Source organism: Somniosus microcephalus, chromosome 33, assembly GCF_052327205.1.
Source record: "Somniosus microcephalus isolate GS21.2 chromosome 33, FLI_Smic_1.0, whole genome shotgun sequence".
In the NCBI taxonomy this organism is placed as follows: domain Eukaryota; kingdom Metazoa; phylum Chordata; class Chondrichthyes; order Squaliformes; family Somniosidae; genus Somniosus; species Somniosus microcephalus.
The window spans coordinates 2946124-2963262 of NC_141019.1; the positions used below are offsets into that span (position 1 = coordinate 2946124).

Below are 17139 nucleotides of genomic sequence, written 5' to 3' on the forward strand. Positions count from 1 at the left end.
GGATCCGGAAGATACAGCTAGATTGGCATTCCATACAAGCACTGACTGTAGATGCCAAAAAGGATGACGACGTCACACCGGGAGGACTGTCAAAAATGCTAACTGACGCACAAGAAGTGTTCCAGGAGGGACTCGGAACACTAAAAGGCATAACAGCAATGATCAAAATAGAGGAAAATGCAAGCCCAAAGTTTTTTAAGGCCAGACCGGTACCTTATGCGATCCGCCCAGCCGTCAAAGCAGAGCTGGAAGGTTTGGAACGTTCAGGAGTGCTATCCAAAGTGGACTGGAGTGAGTGGGCTACACCCATCGTTCCTGTAATGAAGAGGTCGTTGAGTAATACGCCTGGGGAACCAGAGAAGGTTCGCATCTGTGGGGACTTTAAGGTGACAGTGAACCCAGTCCTTCACACTGTACAATATCCGCTTCCGCGGATTGAAGATATTTTCGCCTCGCTATCTGGAGGGAAACGCTTCACTAAGATTGATCTGGCCCAGGCGTACCTGCAAATGGAGGTAGAAGAAGCCTCGAAACAGTACTTCACGATCAACACTCATAAAGGTCTCTACCAATACAACCGGCTGGTGTTCGGGGTAGCATCAGCTCCGGCTATTTGGCAAAGGGCAATGGATCAAGTCCTGCAAGGGATTCCAGGGACCCAGTGTTATTTGGACGACATCCTGGTCACGGGCGAAAATGACAGTGATCACCTCGCCAACCTGGAGCAGGTGCTCACTAGATTGAAGGATTATGGGCGCCGAGCTAATCGCCACAAATGCGAGTTTTTCCAGAAGCAGATCTCGTATTGTGGCCACGTTATTGACGAAGAGGGGTTACATAAGTCCCCTGAAAAGATTGAGGCAGTAGTCAAGGCTCCAGCACCGGAAAATGTGTCGCAACTGAGGTCGTTCCTCGGGCTGGTGAACTACTACCATAAGTTCTTGCCGAATTTGTCTACAGTTCTACACCCACTGAACACCCTACTGCAAAAGGGGGTACCATGGAAGTGGAATGACGAATGTAAACGAGCTTTCCAGAAGTGCAAAGAATTGATCACATCAAAAGAGGTGTTGGCTCATTTCAACCCAGCACTACCAATTCGGCTGGCATGTGATGCATCACCCTATGGCATTGGAGCGGTGCTATCGCACAAATTCCCGGACGGCTCGGAGAGGCCAGTAGCCTTTGCGTCTCGGTCACTAACCTCAGCCGAGCGTAACTACGCCCAAATTGACAGGGAGGCCCTCAGCCTAGTGTGGGGAGTGAAAAAGTTCAACCACTATCTGCACGGGCAGAAGTTCACCTTGCTGACTGACCACCAACCACTTGTCTCCATCATTAACCCAAAGAAGGGCGTTCCGGTGATGACTGCGCAACGGCTACAAAGATGGTCCCTTTTTCTAGGGGCGCACCAATATGATATCGAGTATAAGGGTACGAAACAGCATGGAAACGCTGATGGGCTATCACGCCTGCCACTACCTACTGCGGAGGAAGCACCAGCAGTGGATCCTGTCGAAATATTTCAATCGACTATAATTGAATGTTTGCCAGTAACTAACGCTGGTATAGAGAAGGAGACCCGAAATGACCCGACACTGTTTCGGGTATATGATTTGACGGTGAAGGGATGGCCAGCACATGGCGACTCACTGTTGCCAGCATTCTCATCCAGAAGAGAACAGCTGTCAGTATGCCAGGGGACCTTGATGTGTGGATCCCGAGTGGTAATTCCACCCAAGTTAAGGGAGAGAGTGCTCAATGAGCTTCACGAAGGCCATCTGGGAGGGGTGAAAATGAAAAGCCTTGCTAGGGCTTATGTGTGGTGGCCGGGGATCGATCAGCAAATCGAGGACCTGACAAAGAGCTGCTCAGGATGCCAGAAGGTCCAAAATGCACCACCACATGCCCCTCTACACCCATGGGAGTGGCCCTCATCTCCATGGCAACGGGTGCATATTGATTTTGCTGGTCCACTCATGGACTCAATGTTTTTAATAGCTGTGGATGCGCACTCGAAATGGCCTGAGGTGATCAAAATGTCCTCCACCACCACGGAGAAAACGATTGCAGTCCTACGGACCATCTTTGCCAGGAACGGCTTGCCAGAGCAGATTTGCTCTGATAACGGACCACAGTTTGTGTCCGAAGATTTATGAAAAGGAATGGGGTAAGGCATTACACCTCCGCTCCGTATCATCCAGCCACCAATGGATTGGCTGAGAGGTTTGTACAAACCTTTAAAAAAGCAGTAAGGGCCATGTGCAATGACGACATTCCACTGCAGCATAAGGTGGACAATTTCCTGTTAGCCTACAGAAATGCGACACATACAGTCACCAACCAGACCCCGGCCATGATGTTCTTTAACCGAAGGTTGAGATCTCGTCTGGATTTGCTCAAACCAAATGTACGAAGAGATGTTGAGAATAAGCAATTCCAGCACATCAATGAGAAGCCGACAAGGAGCTTCAATGTAGGGCAACCAGTCTTGGCTCGCGACTACCGAACAGAGAAATGGCAACCAGGAACGATATGCACACGGCAGGGGCCACTAATGTACACCATGGATGTTGGGGAGAACATTGTGAGACGCCATGTCGACCAGATCCTAGAGTCACAGGAAAGAGTCCACCCCAGGTCTCGCGTACCTGGTGATGAACCCGACATACCGGTAGCATCTACCCCAGAAACAGTAGCATCGGAAGCTGATGAACCAACCGACGACAGGGGGCCAGAATCGCCTCCGCACCAAGAGCAAGACACTCAGGAAAGGCGCTATCCAGAAAGGATCAGGAAGCCGCCCCAAAGACTGAATTTATAAATGGACTATTTGCCGTTAATGTTACATGTTAAAAGTGTTAATTGTTAAATTAATGTTATGGTACTGTTAATCTAAAAGGGGAAGAATTGTAGTGTATGTACCTTTAAGGGGAGAACTACTTTTTACAGCTCCTGTATACTGTAGTACCGGCAGTGACCACACCTGTATATAAACCCTGAGTAGGGATCTGTACTTTAGTTTTTGAGTAACCTGCATCCAGTAAACACCTGTTAATTGTTCCTCTGCAGTCTCTGTCGATTTATTGAAGAATACCATACATTAACATTCACGGATTCAACACCTCCCACTCCAACATATTGCACAGTTCAACTACTTGAAGGTTCTCAAATAACAACAGAGAATGCTGGAAGCACTCAGCAGGCCAGTCAGCATCTGTGGAGAGAGAAACAGAGTTAACGTTTCAGGTCTGGGACCCTTCATCAGAACTGGAAAAGGCTGGAGATGTAACAGATATTAAGCAGGTGCAGAGACAGGGAGAGTGGGGAGGGGAGGGGGAGGAAGGAACTGAAGGAATATTCTGTGCTAGGCTAGGAGGCAGGAAAGATTAAATGTTGCAAATGGGAATGGCAGAATAATACAGCCTGAAAAATGGGGGCAGAGGTTGTGGTCTGAAATTGTTGAACTCGATGTTGAGTCCGGAAGGCTGTAAAGTGCCTAATCGAAAGATGAGGTGCTGTTCCTCGAGCTTACGTTGAGCTTCATTGGAACAGCGTAAGAGGCCAAAGACAGAGAGATCAGAGTGGGAGTGGAGCAGAGAATTAAAGTGACAGGCGACCGGAAGCTCGGGGTTGCCCTTATGGACTGAACGGAGGTGTTCCGCAAAGCGGTCACCCAATCTGCGTTTGGTCTCCCCAATGTAGAGGAGACCACATTGTGAGCAGCGAATATAGTACATTGAGGTAAAAAGGTAAAGACAGAATTTATATCACGCCTTTCACGACCTCAGGATCTCCCAAAGCGCTACCTAACCAATGACGCACCATTGAAATGTAGGGAAAACCAGCAGCCAATTTGTGCACAGCAAGGTCCCACAAAGCGTAATGAGATATTGACCAGATAATCTGCTTTTGTCTAGGATAATGGGGAGAGCTCCCCTGCTCTTCTTAGAAATAGTGCTATGGAGTTTTTTACGTCCACCTGAGAGAGTAGACGGGGCCTCGGTTTAACGTCTCGTCCAAAAGGCAGCACCTCCGACAGTGCGGCACTCCCTCAGCACTGCACTGGATTGTCGGCCTAGATTATGGGCTCAAGTCTTAAGAGTGGGACTTGAACCCACGACCTTCTGACATCTCAGTGCTTCCACTGAGCCAAGGCTGACAGATAGGCGCCAATAACATCCTAGATTCATGTTGAAGGTTTACAGACCCAACTGTGATTTTGTGATGTCAGTTATGTCTTAATCCATTGCCACTTTTGTACAATACAACATGACACAGCACAGTTAGACACAAGAAACAGGAAATAGGAGAGCACAAGAAATAGGAGCAGGAGTAGGCCATGCAGTGCAGTAAAATACAATGCAGCAGAAAACATCACCGTAGAACACAACAAACTCATCCCCGTAAAATGACGTGGCAGAAATGTCAATGTAGAAAAGACAAACCTAAGCTTTTGTATATATTTAGATCCTGTGATGTTTTCACTTTGTAGAAAGCTGTTGAGGTGATGTGCTTCGTACCCAGACGGTGCAATGATATGATGAACGTGGGACGTTTACAGGGCTTTGAGGTAAGTCTCGGTTTCATTTCCTTTCCTCATTAGACGGAGACTGTCGGGGGGAAAAGTTCGGTTGGTTAGCACCTCCCGTTAGCGCCTCCGGGGGCCGCTAGGAACTTAGCACCCGAGCGCGGTGATTTTAGCACCGCTCGCGAAATTGGCCAGTCGTTTTGCGGCGGCGCTAAACACTACCGCCTCAATCTCCTGCGCCCGCAGATCGTGACATCAGTCGAGCGTGTAACGCCCCGGTAGCACCCCAGACCGGATATTGAGTCGCGCCCTCTGCCTTCGCGCCTGCCGCTAGGAACAACAGGTAGAGGGGAATGTTTTCAAGTTGGGAAGGGGCTGGGGGAGCGCTATTTAAAGGCGGGCGCTTCCTGCCGGCAAGATTTTTGGTTTTAACGCTGTCCAAAGGAGTTTTGGCCCTCAGCACCACTTTTGATGTTCCTAAGTGCCGAGCTCTTTCCCTGGGCCTATCCATTAGTGCTTCCAACACAATTGCTTTTGAGGTCTCTCCAGGCCGAGATTCAAGGCTGCAATGAGCAGGGTGTGGCTGGCCAGCAAGATGGCCCCTCCCCTTTAAGAACTGGACGGCGTCAGTCTGTCTGGCTTCCATGGTAACGGACATCGCCTGAGCGTTCTGAGGTAGCGCCTCGCTCCCTGATGTTAGCGCCTTGAGAGAGGTGTGTAGCGCCTGATTTAGCGCTCAAATCACCTCCAGGAGCGATAGAGGCGAATTTTGCAGTTGGAGACGATAATTAGCGCCGAGCGCTAAACTTTGCGCCCGGCCGATATTAGCGCCCCAAAATGGGCGCTACCCAATTTTTCCCCCTAGGACTTGTCTGTAGATACATTGCTAGCAAAAGCTTGTTAACAAGCCTTGTAAAGACTCCTTCCTGCACTGTCTGGTCTATCATCTCTTAGATTTGGGGAAGAAATGCACCTAGAAGTTCAGTGTTGAAAGGGGACACTATTAGAGTGTTGTCGTGCATTGTAGTATCAACACCCAGTTCCACAGGATAATTGAACGCGGTTTAGTGCCCATGAGTTTCAACTCTTGCAAGTGGTTCTCCACAAGAAGAAGGGAAGTAAACAGCTAGTTACCCAAAGTGGCATTGGGAGAAGGTCCCCTGACATGTGCCAAGGAACCTAAAGAGGGAGAGGAAATGAAATAATAAAATTATAATAAAAAGTTGTGTTGGCATTTCACATCTTCTCACCAATGCTGACTCGCTGAAACTCGGGAAACAGGGATTTCTGGTTTGCAACCCGAAAGTTCCTCTTGACATAGTCCCTTTAAAGTCAAGGGAGGTCATTTTGACTATGGCCGATAGTGTATAACGGACAATATTGGATCAGCCGCCCGTTATACATCTTTCCCCGACTGAAAGCAACAGAGCTGAAAATGAGGAGAGATGTATAACGGGCGGATGATCCGATGTCAACTGTTTTACACCGTCGGCCAAAGTCAAAATGACCCCCCAGGAAGTTAGGCTCGGGTTTGTTGTGTTTTTCATTCCTCCGCCCGCTCCTCCTCTCATTTCTCTTAATGTTGAATTGCCACGTCTCACCACAACCTGACGTGCACTCCATTCCTTCCTCCTCCAGGGCAAAATCACAGCTCAGGGAAAGCTCCTTCAACAGGACACCTTTCACGTGATCGAACAAGATGCTAGCTTTCTGTCCCGCAGCAAAGAGCGTCGAGTTTTCCTCTTTGAACAGATAGTGATCTTCAGTGAGCCACTGGATAAGAAGAAGGGATTTTCACTGCCAGGTTATCTCTTCAAGAACAGTATTAAGGTAATGACTGTGTGGATCAGCTTTCCCTTTTGTTTTTGTGTTCGACCTACAATTCTGGCCATCTTCTTCCACCTCTGCACTCGCCAGCTCGTGGTTTTTCCGTGAGTTCACGAATGGCCATAAAATTGAAGGCCGCTGAGCGCAGAAGCAGAAAAGCCCGGCCTCCATTTCCTCATCTTTCAGGCAGACGTGTCAACTTGGTTCAGTGGTAGCGCTCTTGCTTGCTCATGAGTCAGGAGATGGTGAGCTCGAGTCTCACTCGAGGACTTAATCGTGCAATCCAGGCTGCCACTTCAGAGCAGTATTGAGGGAGTGCAGCACTGTCAGCGGTGCCCTCTTTTGGATGAGACGTTAAACCGAGGCCCTGTCTGCCTGATTAGCTGGGTGTAAAAGATCCCACAGTGCTAGTAGAAGAACAGCAGGGGGTCCTGGCCTACATTCATTCCTCAATCCTCACCGTCAAAACAGATTAACTAGTCATTTTTCCCATTTCTGTTTGTGGGACCTTGCTGTGTGCAAATTGGCTGTAGCATTTTTTTAAATTCGTTCCTGAGATGTGGGCGTCGCTGGCAAGGCCAGCATTTATTGCCCACTCCTAATTGCCCTTGAGAAGGTGTGGAGATGCCGGAGTTGGACTGGGGTGGACAAATGTAAGAAGTCACACAACACCAGGTTATAGTCCAACAGCTTTATTTGAAGGTGGTGGTGAGCCGCCTTCTTGAACCGCTGCAGCCCCTGTGGTGAAGGTACTCCCACAGTGCTGTTCGGGAGGGAGTTCCAGGATTTTGGCCCAGCGACGATGAAGAATTGGTGATATATTTCTAAGTCAGGATGGCGTGTGACTTGGTGACATAACACCAACGATTACACCTCAAAAGCAATTAATTGGGTACGAAATGCTTTGCAATCTCCTGAGGACTTGATAAAATGCTATTTAAATGCAAGTTCTTTTATTCTGCTCCAGCCAGACAGGAGAGACAGTTTGGGGCTAGATACGGGTTGCCAACCCGCCAGGATTGCCCTGGTGTCTCCAGGAATTGCGAGCAAAACTGGGAAAGGTCATAGGGGCGTTAAAAAATTGTGTTTTTTTTTCTTTTGAACACTTTCAATTATTAGTTATAAAAATATTTGGACTGGTCTTGATTGCCTCAGGAGAATCAATTTTCCAGAGTATTTTTTCCCTTTTTGGCCCTGGCGGGTGGGAGGGGGGGAAGTCTTTGGTCTTGCTGCCCCGGCCATCATGGGGTGGGGCAGGCTTGATGGACCAGCTGGTCTTTTCCTGCATGTCCGTATTGGAGATGAGGGGAAAAAAGGCTCTTTGACCGGGCGGGGCGGATGGAGGCGGGAGGTCATGTGATATAACCTCCAGAAATACATCCAACCAGAGTTGGCGACCCCAGGCCAGATTGACATGTCAGAGCCTTCTTATCATCAGGTGGAAAGTTGGACAATGTCACCTCTTCCCTCCCACAATCCTTCAGCATTGTACTCCACCGAATCACCAAACTGAGGTGGGTGGATTCAAGTTACAAGCAACCCTGAGCTCAGGCCCCAGGATCTCTCATTCTGAGGCGAAGAAATATTGGCTCGTATTTTACGATGCCCAGGGGTGTGCACCCGTAGGAACCTCGCAAGTGCCGGTTTCAGGCATGCCAAGCGCATGCGCTGAAAACCGGCATTTCCAATCTGCCCTGGAGAAGGGCCTCTGCGGGGGGAGAGTTCCGCTTTCTGGAGAACCTCCGCCCGCAGAAAACCCTTAAAAATCTTACACCTGGTAAAGGCCTGCTTTTACCAGCATAAGAGTTTTAAAAAAAAATTAAAAATTTTTTTCACACATTTATAATTTTAAAATACTTTTAAAAAAGGTAAGTTTATTTTTAGCCCCGTAAAAAACTGTTTTTTTCAAAAAATTAAATTTTTCTTAAAATTACATTAAATTAAATATTTTAAACTCATTTTAAAAACGTGAAACGTGATGGTTTTTCAAAAATGTATTTAATGTTTTAGTGTATTTTTGGGGTGATCTCCATTCATATATTTGACGGGTCTGTCTTTCAAAAGTATGAAGGGGGATTCCCTTCTCCCATTGGCTGGCCTGGCCCACGTGATCCCAGGGACGCTTGCGAACCGCCTGCGCCCCTGGGATACGTGGACCCTGCGCATTTCGACTGCGGAGAGGCCCAGGAGCGGAAATGGCCGCACCTCGGGAGCCCTCAGGTAAGGGTGTAGATTCTTTCTCGATAGGAGGCCTCCACACGCAGGAAGCCTCCTATCGGAAATGACGGGCCATTACTTACACTGCTGCCTGTGACCGCTCTCCTTTCTAACTGTGTTCTCGATAAAGAAAAAGCACAAGGAGCACATGGGCTTCTTAATGTCTTCTAATCCCTGTGAGTTGCCCCCATATAGTAAGACGGTGCCAGCATCTCACAAGTTAATATCAGCTGGGCTGTGCAGTGCGAGCAGTCTCAAGACCCCTTCACACACACTACTAAATAGTTCTGTGGAGCTTGGGGGAGCTGGCAGTTACTACGCTCTCCGTACTGAAACGGCTCCCTCTGATCAATCCTGTGATGTCTTTGAAAATGATTTAAAGAAAGACTTGCATTTCTATAGCGCCTTTCACGACCTCAGGATGTCCCAAAGCACTTTACAGCCAATGAGGTAGTTTTGAAGTGTAGTCATGTAGGAAACGGGGCAGCCAATTTGCGCACAGCAAGCTCCCACTAACAGCAATGAGGTAATGACCAGATACAGGAAACTCTTTGGTATCCGGCACCGACGGGACCGGCGTGTTGCCGGTTGATCAAAAATTCCGGATGACGGAGAGGGTTATCTACCGAGGCTATTTTTAACAAAGAAAAATAAAAAAAATCAAGAAATGTGCAGTATACAGTAATTGGGTACTCACCTACAGAATGCTGTGTTAAATGGATGGTGGAAGATGCTTGATTAAGTACAGTATGTTGGATCCGTGATTCAGAGAATATGCTGTTATAAAATAATCACACGGATGCTGTACATTAACAATAAACAGGTCTTTACTGGAGGAGGGTAGTCTCAAGACATGGGGGGACAGAGGCATGCGCAAAGCTTATATACCGGTGTAGTCACTGCCGGTACTACAGTATACAGGAGCTGTAAAAGTAGTTCTGACTTAAAGGCACATACACTACAATTCCTCCCCTTTTAGATTAGTAGTACCCCTAATATTCAAATAACAATTAACATTTCAACATGTAAATTAAACATCAAAAGTCCATTTATAGATTCAGTCTTTGGGGCGGCTTCCTGACCCTTTCGGGATAGCACCTTTCCGGAGGTTCTTGTTCTTGGTGCAGAGGCGATTCTGACTCCTTTTCATCGGGTAGTTCATTGGGTTCCACTGCTAATGGGTCTGAAGTAGATGCTACCAGTATGTCGGGTTCATCCCCAGGTACTCGAGACATGGGGTTGACGCGTTCCTGTGACGCTAAGATCTGATCGACGTGGCATCTCACAATGTTCTCCCCGACATCCACTGTGTACATTAATGGCCCCTGCCTTGTACATATCGTTCCAGGTTGCCATTTCTCTGTTCGATAGTCACGGGCCAAGACTGGTTGCCCTACATTGAAGCTCCTTGTCGGCTTCTCATTGATGTGTTGGAATTGTTTGTCCTCAACATTTCTTCGCACATTTGGTCTGAGCAAGTCCAGGCGAGATCTCAACCTTCGGTTAAAGAACATCATGGCCGGGGTCTGGTTGGTAACTGCATGTGTCGCGTTTCGGTAGGCTAATAAGAAATTGTCCATCTTATGCTGTAGTGGAATTTCATCGTCGCACATGGCCTTTATCGCCTTCTTAAAGGTTTGTACGAACCTCTCAGCCAATCCATTTGTGGCTGGATGATACGGGGCGGATGTGTAATGTCTTACCCCATTCCTTCTCATAAATTTTTGGAACTCGTCGGACACAAACTGTGGTCCATTATCAGAGCAAATCTGCTCTGGCAAACCGTTTCTGGCAAATATGGTCCGTAGGACTGCAATCGTTTTCTCTGTAGTGGTTGAAGACATTTCTATCACCTCAGGCCACTTTGAATGAGCATCCACTGCTATTAAGAACATTGAGTCCATGAATGGACCAGCGAAATCAATATGCACCCGTTGCCATGGAGAGGAGGGCCACTCCCATGGGTGTAGAGGGGCATGTGGTGGTGCATTTTGGACCTTCTGGCATCCTAAGCAGCTCTTAGTTAGGTCTTCGATTTGTTGATCGATTCCCGGCCACCACACATAAGCCCCAGCAAGGCTTTTCATTTTCACTCCCCCCAGATGACCTTCATGTAGCTCATTGAGCACTCTCTCCCTTAACTTGGGTGGAATCACCACTCTGGATCCACACATCACTGTCCCCTGGCATACTGACAGCTGTTCTCTTCTGGATGAGAATGCTGGCAACAGTGAGTCGCCATGTGTTGGCCATCCCCTCACCGTCAATTCATATACCCGCGACAGCGTCGGATCATTTCGGGTCTCCTCTATATCCGCGTTTGTTACTGGCAATCGTTCAATTATTGACGAATAAAATATCTCGATAGGGTCCACTGCTGGTGCTTCCTCCACAGTAGGCAGTGGCAGGCGCGATAGCCCATCACCGTTCCCATGCTGTTTCGTGCCTTTATATTCTATTTCATATTGATTCGACCCTAGAAACAGGGACCATCTTTGTAACCGCTGTGCAGTCATCACTTGAACGCCCTTCTTAGGATTAAAGATGGAGACAAGTGGTTGGTGGTCAGTCAGCAAGGTGAACTTCTGCCCATGCAGATAGTGGTTGAATTTTTTTACTCCCCATACTAGGCTGAGGGCCTCCCTGTCAATCTGGGCGTAGTTGCGCTCGGCTGAGGTTAGTGACCGAGACGCAAAGGCTACTGGCCTCTCCAACCCGTCTGGGAATTTGTGCGACAGCACCGCTCCAATACCATAGGGTGATGCATCACATGCCAAACGAATTGGTAGTGCTGGGTTGAAATGGGCCAACACCTCTTTTGATGTGATCAATTCTTTACACTTCTGGAAAGCTCGTCTACGTTCTTCATCCCACTTCCATGGTACCCCTGTTTGCAGTAGGGTGTTCAGTGGGTGTAATACCGTAGACAAATTTGGTAAGAACTTGTGGTAGTAGTTTACCAGCCCGAGGAACGACCTCAGTTGTGACACATTTTCCGGTGCTGGAGCCTTGACTACTGCCTCAATCTTGTCAGGGGACTTATGTAACCCCTCTTCATCGATGACGTGGCCACAATACGAGATCTGTTTCTGGAAAAACTCGCACTTGTGGCGATTAGCTCGCAGCCCATACTCCTTTAATCTGGTGAGCACCTTCTCCAAGTTGGCGAGGTGATCACCGTAATTTTCGCCCGTGACCAAAATGTCGTCCAAATAACACTGGGTCCCTGGAATCCCTTGCAGGACGGGATCCATCGCCCTTTGCCAGATAGCCGGAGCCGAGGCTACTCCAAACACCAGCCGGTTGTATTGGTAGAGACCTTTATGAGTGTTGATCGTAAGGTATTGTTTCGAAGCTTCTTCTACCTCCATTTGCAAGTACGCCTGGGCTAGATCAATTTTGGTGAAGCGTTTACCTCCAGATAGCGAGGCGAAAATATCCTCAATTCGTGGAAGCGGATATTGTACCGTGTGAAGGACTGGGTTCACTGTCACCTTAAAATCCCCACAGATGCGGACCTTCTTTGGTACCCCAGGCGTATTACTCAACGACCTCTTCATTACAGGAACGATGGGTGTAGCCCACTCACTCCAGTCCACTTTGGACAGTACTCCTGAACGTTCCAACCCTTCCAGCTCTGCTTCAACAGCTGGTCTGATCGCATAAGGCACTGGTCTGGCCTTCAGAAACTTTGGGCTTGCATTTTCCTCTATTTTAATCGTTGCTGTTATTCCTTTTAGTGTTCCTAGTCCCTCCTGGAACACTTCTTTTGCGTCGGTTAGCATTTTTGACAGTCATCCAGGTGTGACGTCGTCATCCTTTTTGGCCTCAACCTTCAGTGCCTGTATGGAATGCTAATCTAATTGTATCTTCCGGATCCATTCCCGTCCTAGCAGTGGTGGTCCTCCATCTGGCAATACATATATATCCATTTTAGGTATTTCCTGGTCTTTATATGTCACTTTCACCCTTATTTTTCCTTTGGGGTAGACTTTTTGCCCCGTATACGTCTTCAAGACAATCTCTGTAGCTTTCAAGGGTATGTGTGAAAATAGCCGCTTGTAGTCTCTTTGATTTATGACTGTTAGAGCTGACCCTGTGTCCAATTCCATTTTCACTTGGACTCCGTCTATCTTGAGTGTAACCCAGATAGTCTGGTGATCCTCCATTTCGGTTACCTTATGTAGTTTCAGAAAACCCAGCTCCTTGCTTCCGGAGTCTGTGTCACTTTTCTGTTCGTCTGAACCACTGTCCATCACCTGGTGTACCTTTTTGTACTTCTCCTGTGGAGATTTCTTACTGTTGGTTTTCTTCCCAGACCTGCAGACTCTTGCTATGTGTCCTGCTTTCCCACACTGTCTGCACACTTGGTCCTTGAACCAACAATCCTTCTGGTCATGTGTTGTTCTGCCGCAGCGATAGCACTTCCCTGTCCCATAGGACATTTCATTGGTGCCATATTCTTGCGGTCTCTGTTGTATCTCTGCAGCGCCCCTTGCAGCTGCTTCGTGTGATACTGCCATACTGAAAGCTTTGTCCAGCGTAAGATCCTTTTCTGATAGAAGCCGTTTCTGGGTTCCTTCACTTTGTAGCCCACACACAAACTTGTCCCTTAACGTATCTGCTAGTCCCGCTCCAAACTGGCAGTGTTTCGATAGCTTGCGCAGTTCCGTTAGGTACTCAGCATTGCTTTTGTCTTTGTGTTGGTTCCTTTTATGGAACTTAAATCGTTCTGCTATCAGCAGCGGTGTGGGGTTTAAGTGGTCCTGTAGGATTTCTACTATGCTTTCAAAATTCTTGTTCACCGGCTTCTCTGGGGTTATTAGATTTCGCAGTAACCCATAAGTATTAGCACCCATGGAATTTAACAGAACCAGTGCTTTATTAGCATCTGGCACTTCATTCGCCCTGCAGTACACCTCAATACGTTCCACATATGTCGCCCAATCTTCGACTTCATTGTCGAACGTAGAGATACTGCCACTCTTCGGCATCCCTGGGTGTGATTTAACTGTCAAAAATGGCGCTTCCCCTTCTTCTCCGCTGGCACAAAATGGCGTCTCCCGCGCTTTCCTTCCTTCCCGTGCTCGCCGCCCTTCTCTGCTGCGGCTTCTAAAAATGGCGTCTCCCGCGCTCTTCATTCTTCTCCGTGGCTCAATGGCGTCTCCCGCGCTCCCCTTTCTTTGCCCCGCGGACCCTGTTCAGCCCGTGAGCCCTGGCTGTGCTCTGTGCGTTCTTCTTTTTATTTTTTTCGACGCCGCTCAGTCTAGAACCCGGCTGTTTCTTTACCCTCTCTCTCTCCGGTTTGTTTTCTTTTTCTCGACGCCGCTCGGTGTTCAACCCCCCCGGCTGCGCCCTGCGCCCTTCACCCTTTTTCTTACCCCGTCGACGCTGCTCGGCTTTCTCTCCGCCGTCGGTCAGCTCCAGCCGCCGCTGCTCAGGAAGGGTCTGCGCTGGACCTGTCATCGGTCTCTTGCTGCTCGTCGTGGCTTGGGAACCAAGCCCGGCTCTCCACAGCCTCCCCTGCGAAGTTCAATCTCTGCCTGACGGCTGGGCGGTTGCTCGTAGTCGACGCCCGTGTTCCTGGCCTCGACTATTTTTTTTTTTATGTTGCAGGTGTATTGATTTCTTTCTGGGTTCAATGACGAGACATTTATGAAAGAGAATGGCCTAGAAATTCACTAGCCTTAGCGCCGCTTTTGAGGCGCTAGAGAGACTAGCGCCAGAGTTATGGCCAGTTGAAAAATTCCCTGGGGCCCTAAAGCGGCGTTGCACCGGTAGCGCTGCGCCGGCACCGATGACGTCATCGGTGTGCGCAGCGTCCCGGTTGCCATGCCGACGGGCCCCAGCGCCGAAATTCAGTTGCGGCCGCCTCGCCCGTGGCAGCCGTAACTAAGACTCTGGCAACAGAGTCCAACATGTGTTTGCGCCGGCGCATTAAAGGCCCCGCGGCGGCCGGCCGCTTTCCCGCCGGCCGCCTGCCCGCAGCTCCCTCCCCGGACTTCTCCCCCCCCCCCCCCCCCCCCCCGGAACAGATGCAAGCCCGGCACTTGTCCGAGGTGCCGGGCTCATTTTTAAACAGATTTGCGCTGGCCGCGGCCGGGTGCAGGCAGCTCCTCCTTAACGGAAGGAGGAGGCCTGCACTTCCCCAGCCTGCCGCACCGCATCGGGTGCCGCAGCGCCGGAATTGCGGCGCTAAACGGCAGTTAGCGCCCTTTTCCAGGCGCTAAGACCCTTCAGTAGCGCCGGCAGCCGTTTGGGCGCGGCGCTACTGAATTTTTGGCGCGCGCAGGGGGACTTAGCGCCGGCACTAACTTCCGGCGCTAAAGCCCTGGCTAAGCCAAAACCCAATTTCTAGGCCAATGTCTTTTAATCTAAAGTCTGTTCAACTCTTTATACAGCATTTACAGGAGACATCATGCTAGTGATGCATCTAGAACGAAACTGAAACTAAAACTCCTGCTTGTCTCTCACATGACCTCTGCTGGTCAGGCATAAGTAATCAATACATGCAAACATGCTGTTAAGGCATCATAATCGAACAGGCAAATACCATCTCTATTTGCTGATATCATTACATCTCCTTTTCTTAAAACAAAAGTATTTTACTTTTAACTAACAACATGTTTTCTTTGTATTAATCTGCATTTTAACTGTAACACTTAATGAACTTACATTATCATTATCATGATCAAGGTTTTTTAACCTTGCTTTGTGTGTTCACATGAAATATGTCAATACACTAGAACTTGAAGAAAGAATAAGATAACATTACTTCCTTCTATAACAATAGTCCTTAAATTTGCTCAATGAGTCTCTCAGGAGGCTTCACGTGTCTTGAGGATTTTCTGATTGATTGTCCTTGAATCTGAGTTGTTGCCTCAGATGATGGTTTCTCAGCTGTGTGATCAGGTTGTTCAACAGTATCAGTCTCTTGACCTGCTGTGGCTGGTCCCATGAGAAGATCTCGACGATTTCTTCGCAGAACAGCACCCTCATCTGTCTGAATGGTGTATGATTTGGTTGAACTTCACTCAGGACAGTTCCCTTCTGAGTCCATGTGTTTGTTTTGTCTTTCAACCTTACTTGGTCACCAGTGTGGAGTTCAGGTAGGTTTTGTGTTCCTCTGTCATAGTAGTACTTTTGCTTTTCTTTCTGTTGTTCTTTGAACTTCCTCACTTTCTCCCCCTCTTTTGTTTTCAGGAGGTCCTCCGGGATGGGTAGGTTTGACCTTAGCCGACGTCCCATAAGGAGTTGGGCTGGTGACATACCACATTCGAGCGGCGTTGTGCGGTATACAAGCATGCTTTGGTAGAAGTCAGTTCCACTGTCTTTTGCCTTGTACATCAGTCTTTTCACTGTGTTTGCGGGCTCTCCTGGGCCAACAGCTCTGGACAACGTGTCTGCTGTATACATCAGCTTACCCGGTGTGTACGCAACATTCAGTGTGTAGCGTTGCAGCCTGATCATCATTCTTTTTATTCTAAGCGGACAGCTATTTAGTGGCTTTTGGAACAATGCAATCAAGGGCTTATGGTCAGTCTCCACACTGATTGCTTGTCCTGCCACAAACTGGTGAAATCTTTCACAGGCGTATGTGATGCTGAGCAGCTCCTTTTCTATTTGAGCATATCGCGTCTCCGCGTCTGTCATTGAGCGCGATGCATATGCAATGGTTTGCCAGTATTCATATTGTTGCAGAAGAACGGCACCGAGCCCACTCTGTGATGCATCTGATGATATCTTGATGGGTCTCGCTGGGTCATAAAACCTCAGAACTGGTTCCTCTGTGAGCAGTTTCTTTAGATCGCTCCATGACTTCTCATGCTCATGATTCCATTCCCATTCTATGTTCTTTTCAGTTAGTCTTCTCAGTGGCGCCATCTTTTCTGAGAGGTTGGATATGAATTTCCCCATGTAGTTGATCATTCCATTAAACCTCTGCACGTCCTTTTTGCATTGTGGCTTTGGCATATTCTCAATGGCAGACACCGTTCTGGGATCTGGTCTGATGCCCTCACTGCTAAGGATATCTCCCACGAATGTCAGTTCTGTCACCCCGAGCTGGCATTTCTCTCTATTCAGCTTCAGGTTTGTTTTCCTTGTTGCTTCCAGCACTTTTTTCAGTCTCTCGTCATGCTCAGTTCTCGTGGTTCCCAATACTATGATGTCATCCATTGATGTATCAACTCCCTCCAGGTGCTCATAGATCATATGAATTGTTTTGTGATACACTTCAGGAGCTGAGGCAATGCCAAATGGTAACCTTAGGAATCTGTATCTGCCAAATGGACTGTTGAACGTGCACAGTCTTGAACTTGCCTCGTCCAGCTTCATCTGCCAAAATCCTGATGATGCATCTAACTTGCTGAAATACTTTGCATTTGCAAACTGTGACATGATTTCCTCACGTGTAGGAAGCTTGAAGTGCTCTCTCTTTATTGCTCTGTTTAGATCTCTTGGATCCAGGCAAATTCTGAGCTTTCCATTCTTTTTGTCCACTACGACGAGGGAACTCACCCACTCAGTTGCTTTTGAAGAGCAAACGGAACTTTTCTGCATAG

At 48.3% G+C, this 17139-nt stretch overlaps 1 protein-coding gene across 7 annotated transcripts in view; it reads left to right on the forward strand.

Annotated features, from left to right (window-relative positions):
• Positions 1–17139, forward strand: part of LOC147096930 (rho guanine nucleotide exchange factor 25-like) — a 550157-nt gene that overhangs the window by 515148 nt on the left and 17870 nt on the right. For all 7 annotated transcript variants that reach the window (XM_085972586.1, XM_085972583.1, XM_085972585.1 and 4 more), the window contains 2 exons: positions 4496–4573; positions 6170–6361. In XM_085972586.1, the coding sequence (XP_085828712.1) occupies positions 4496–4573; positions 6170–6361 (270 nt within the window). The remainder of the gene's footprint in view (positions 1–4495; positions 4574–6169; positions 6362–17139) is intronic.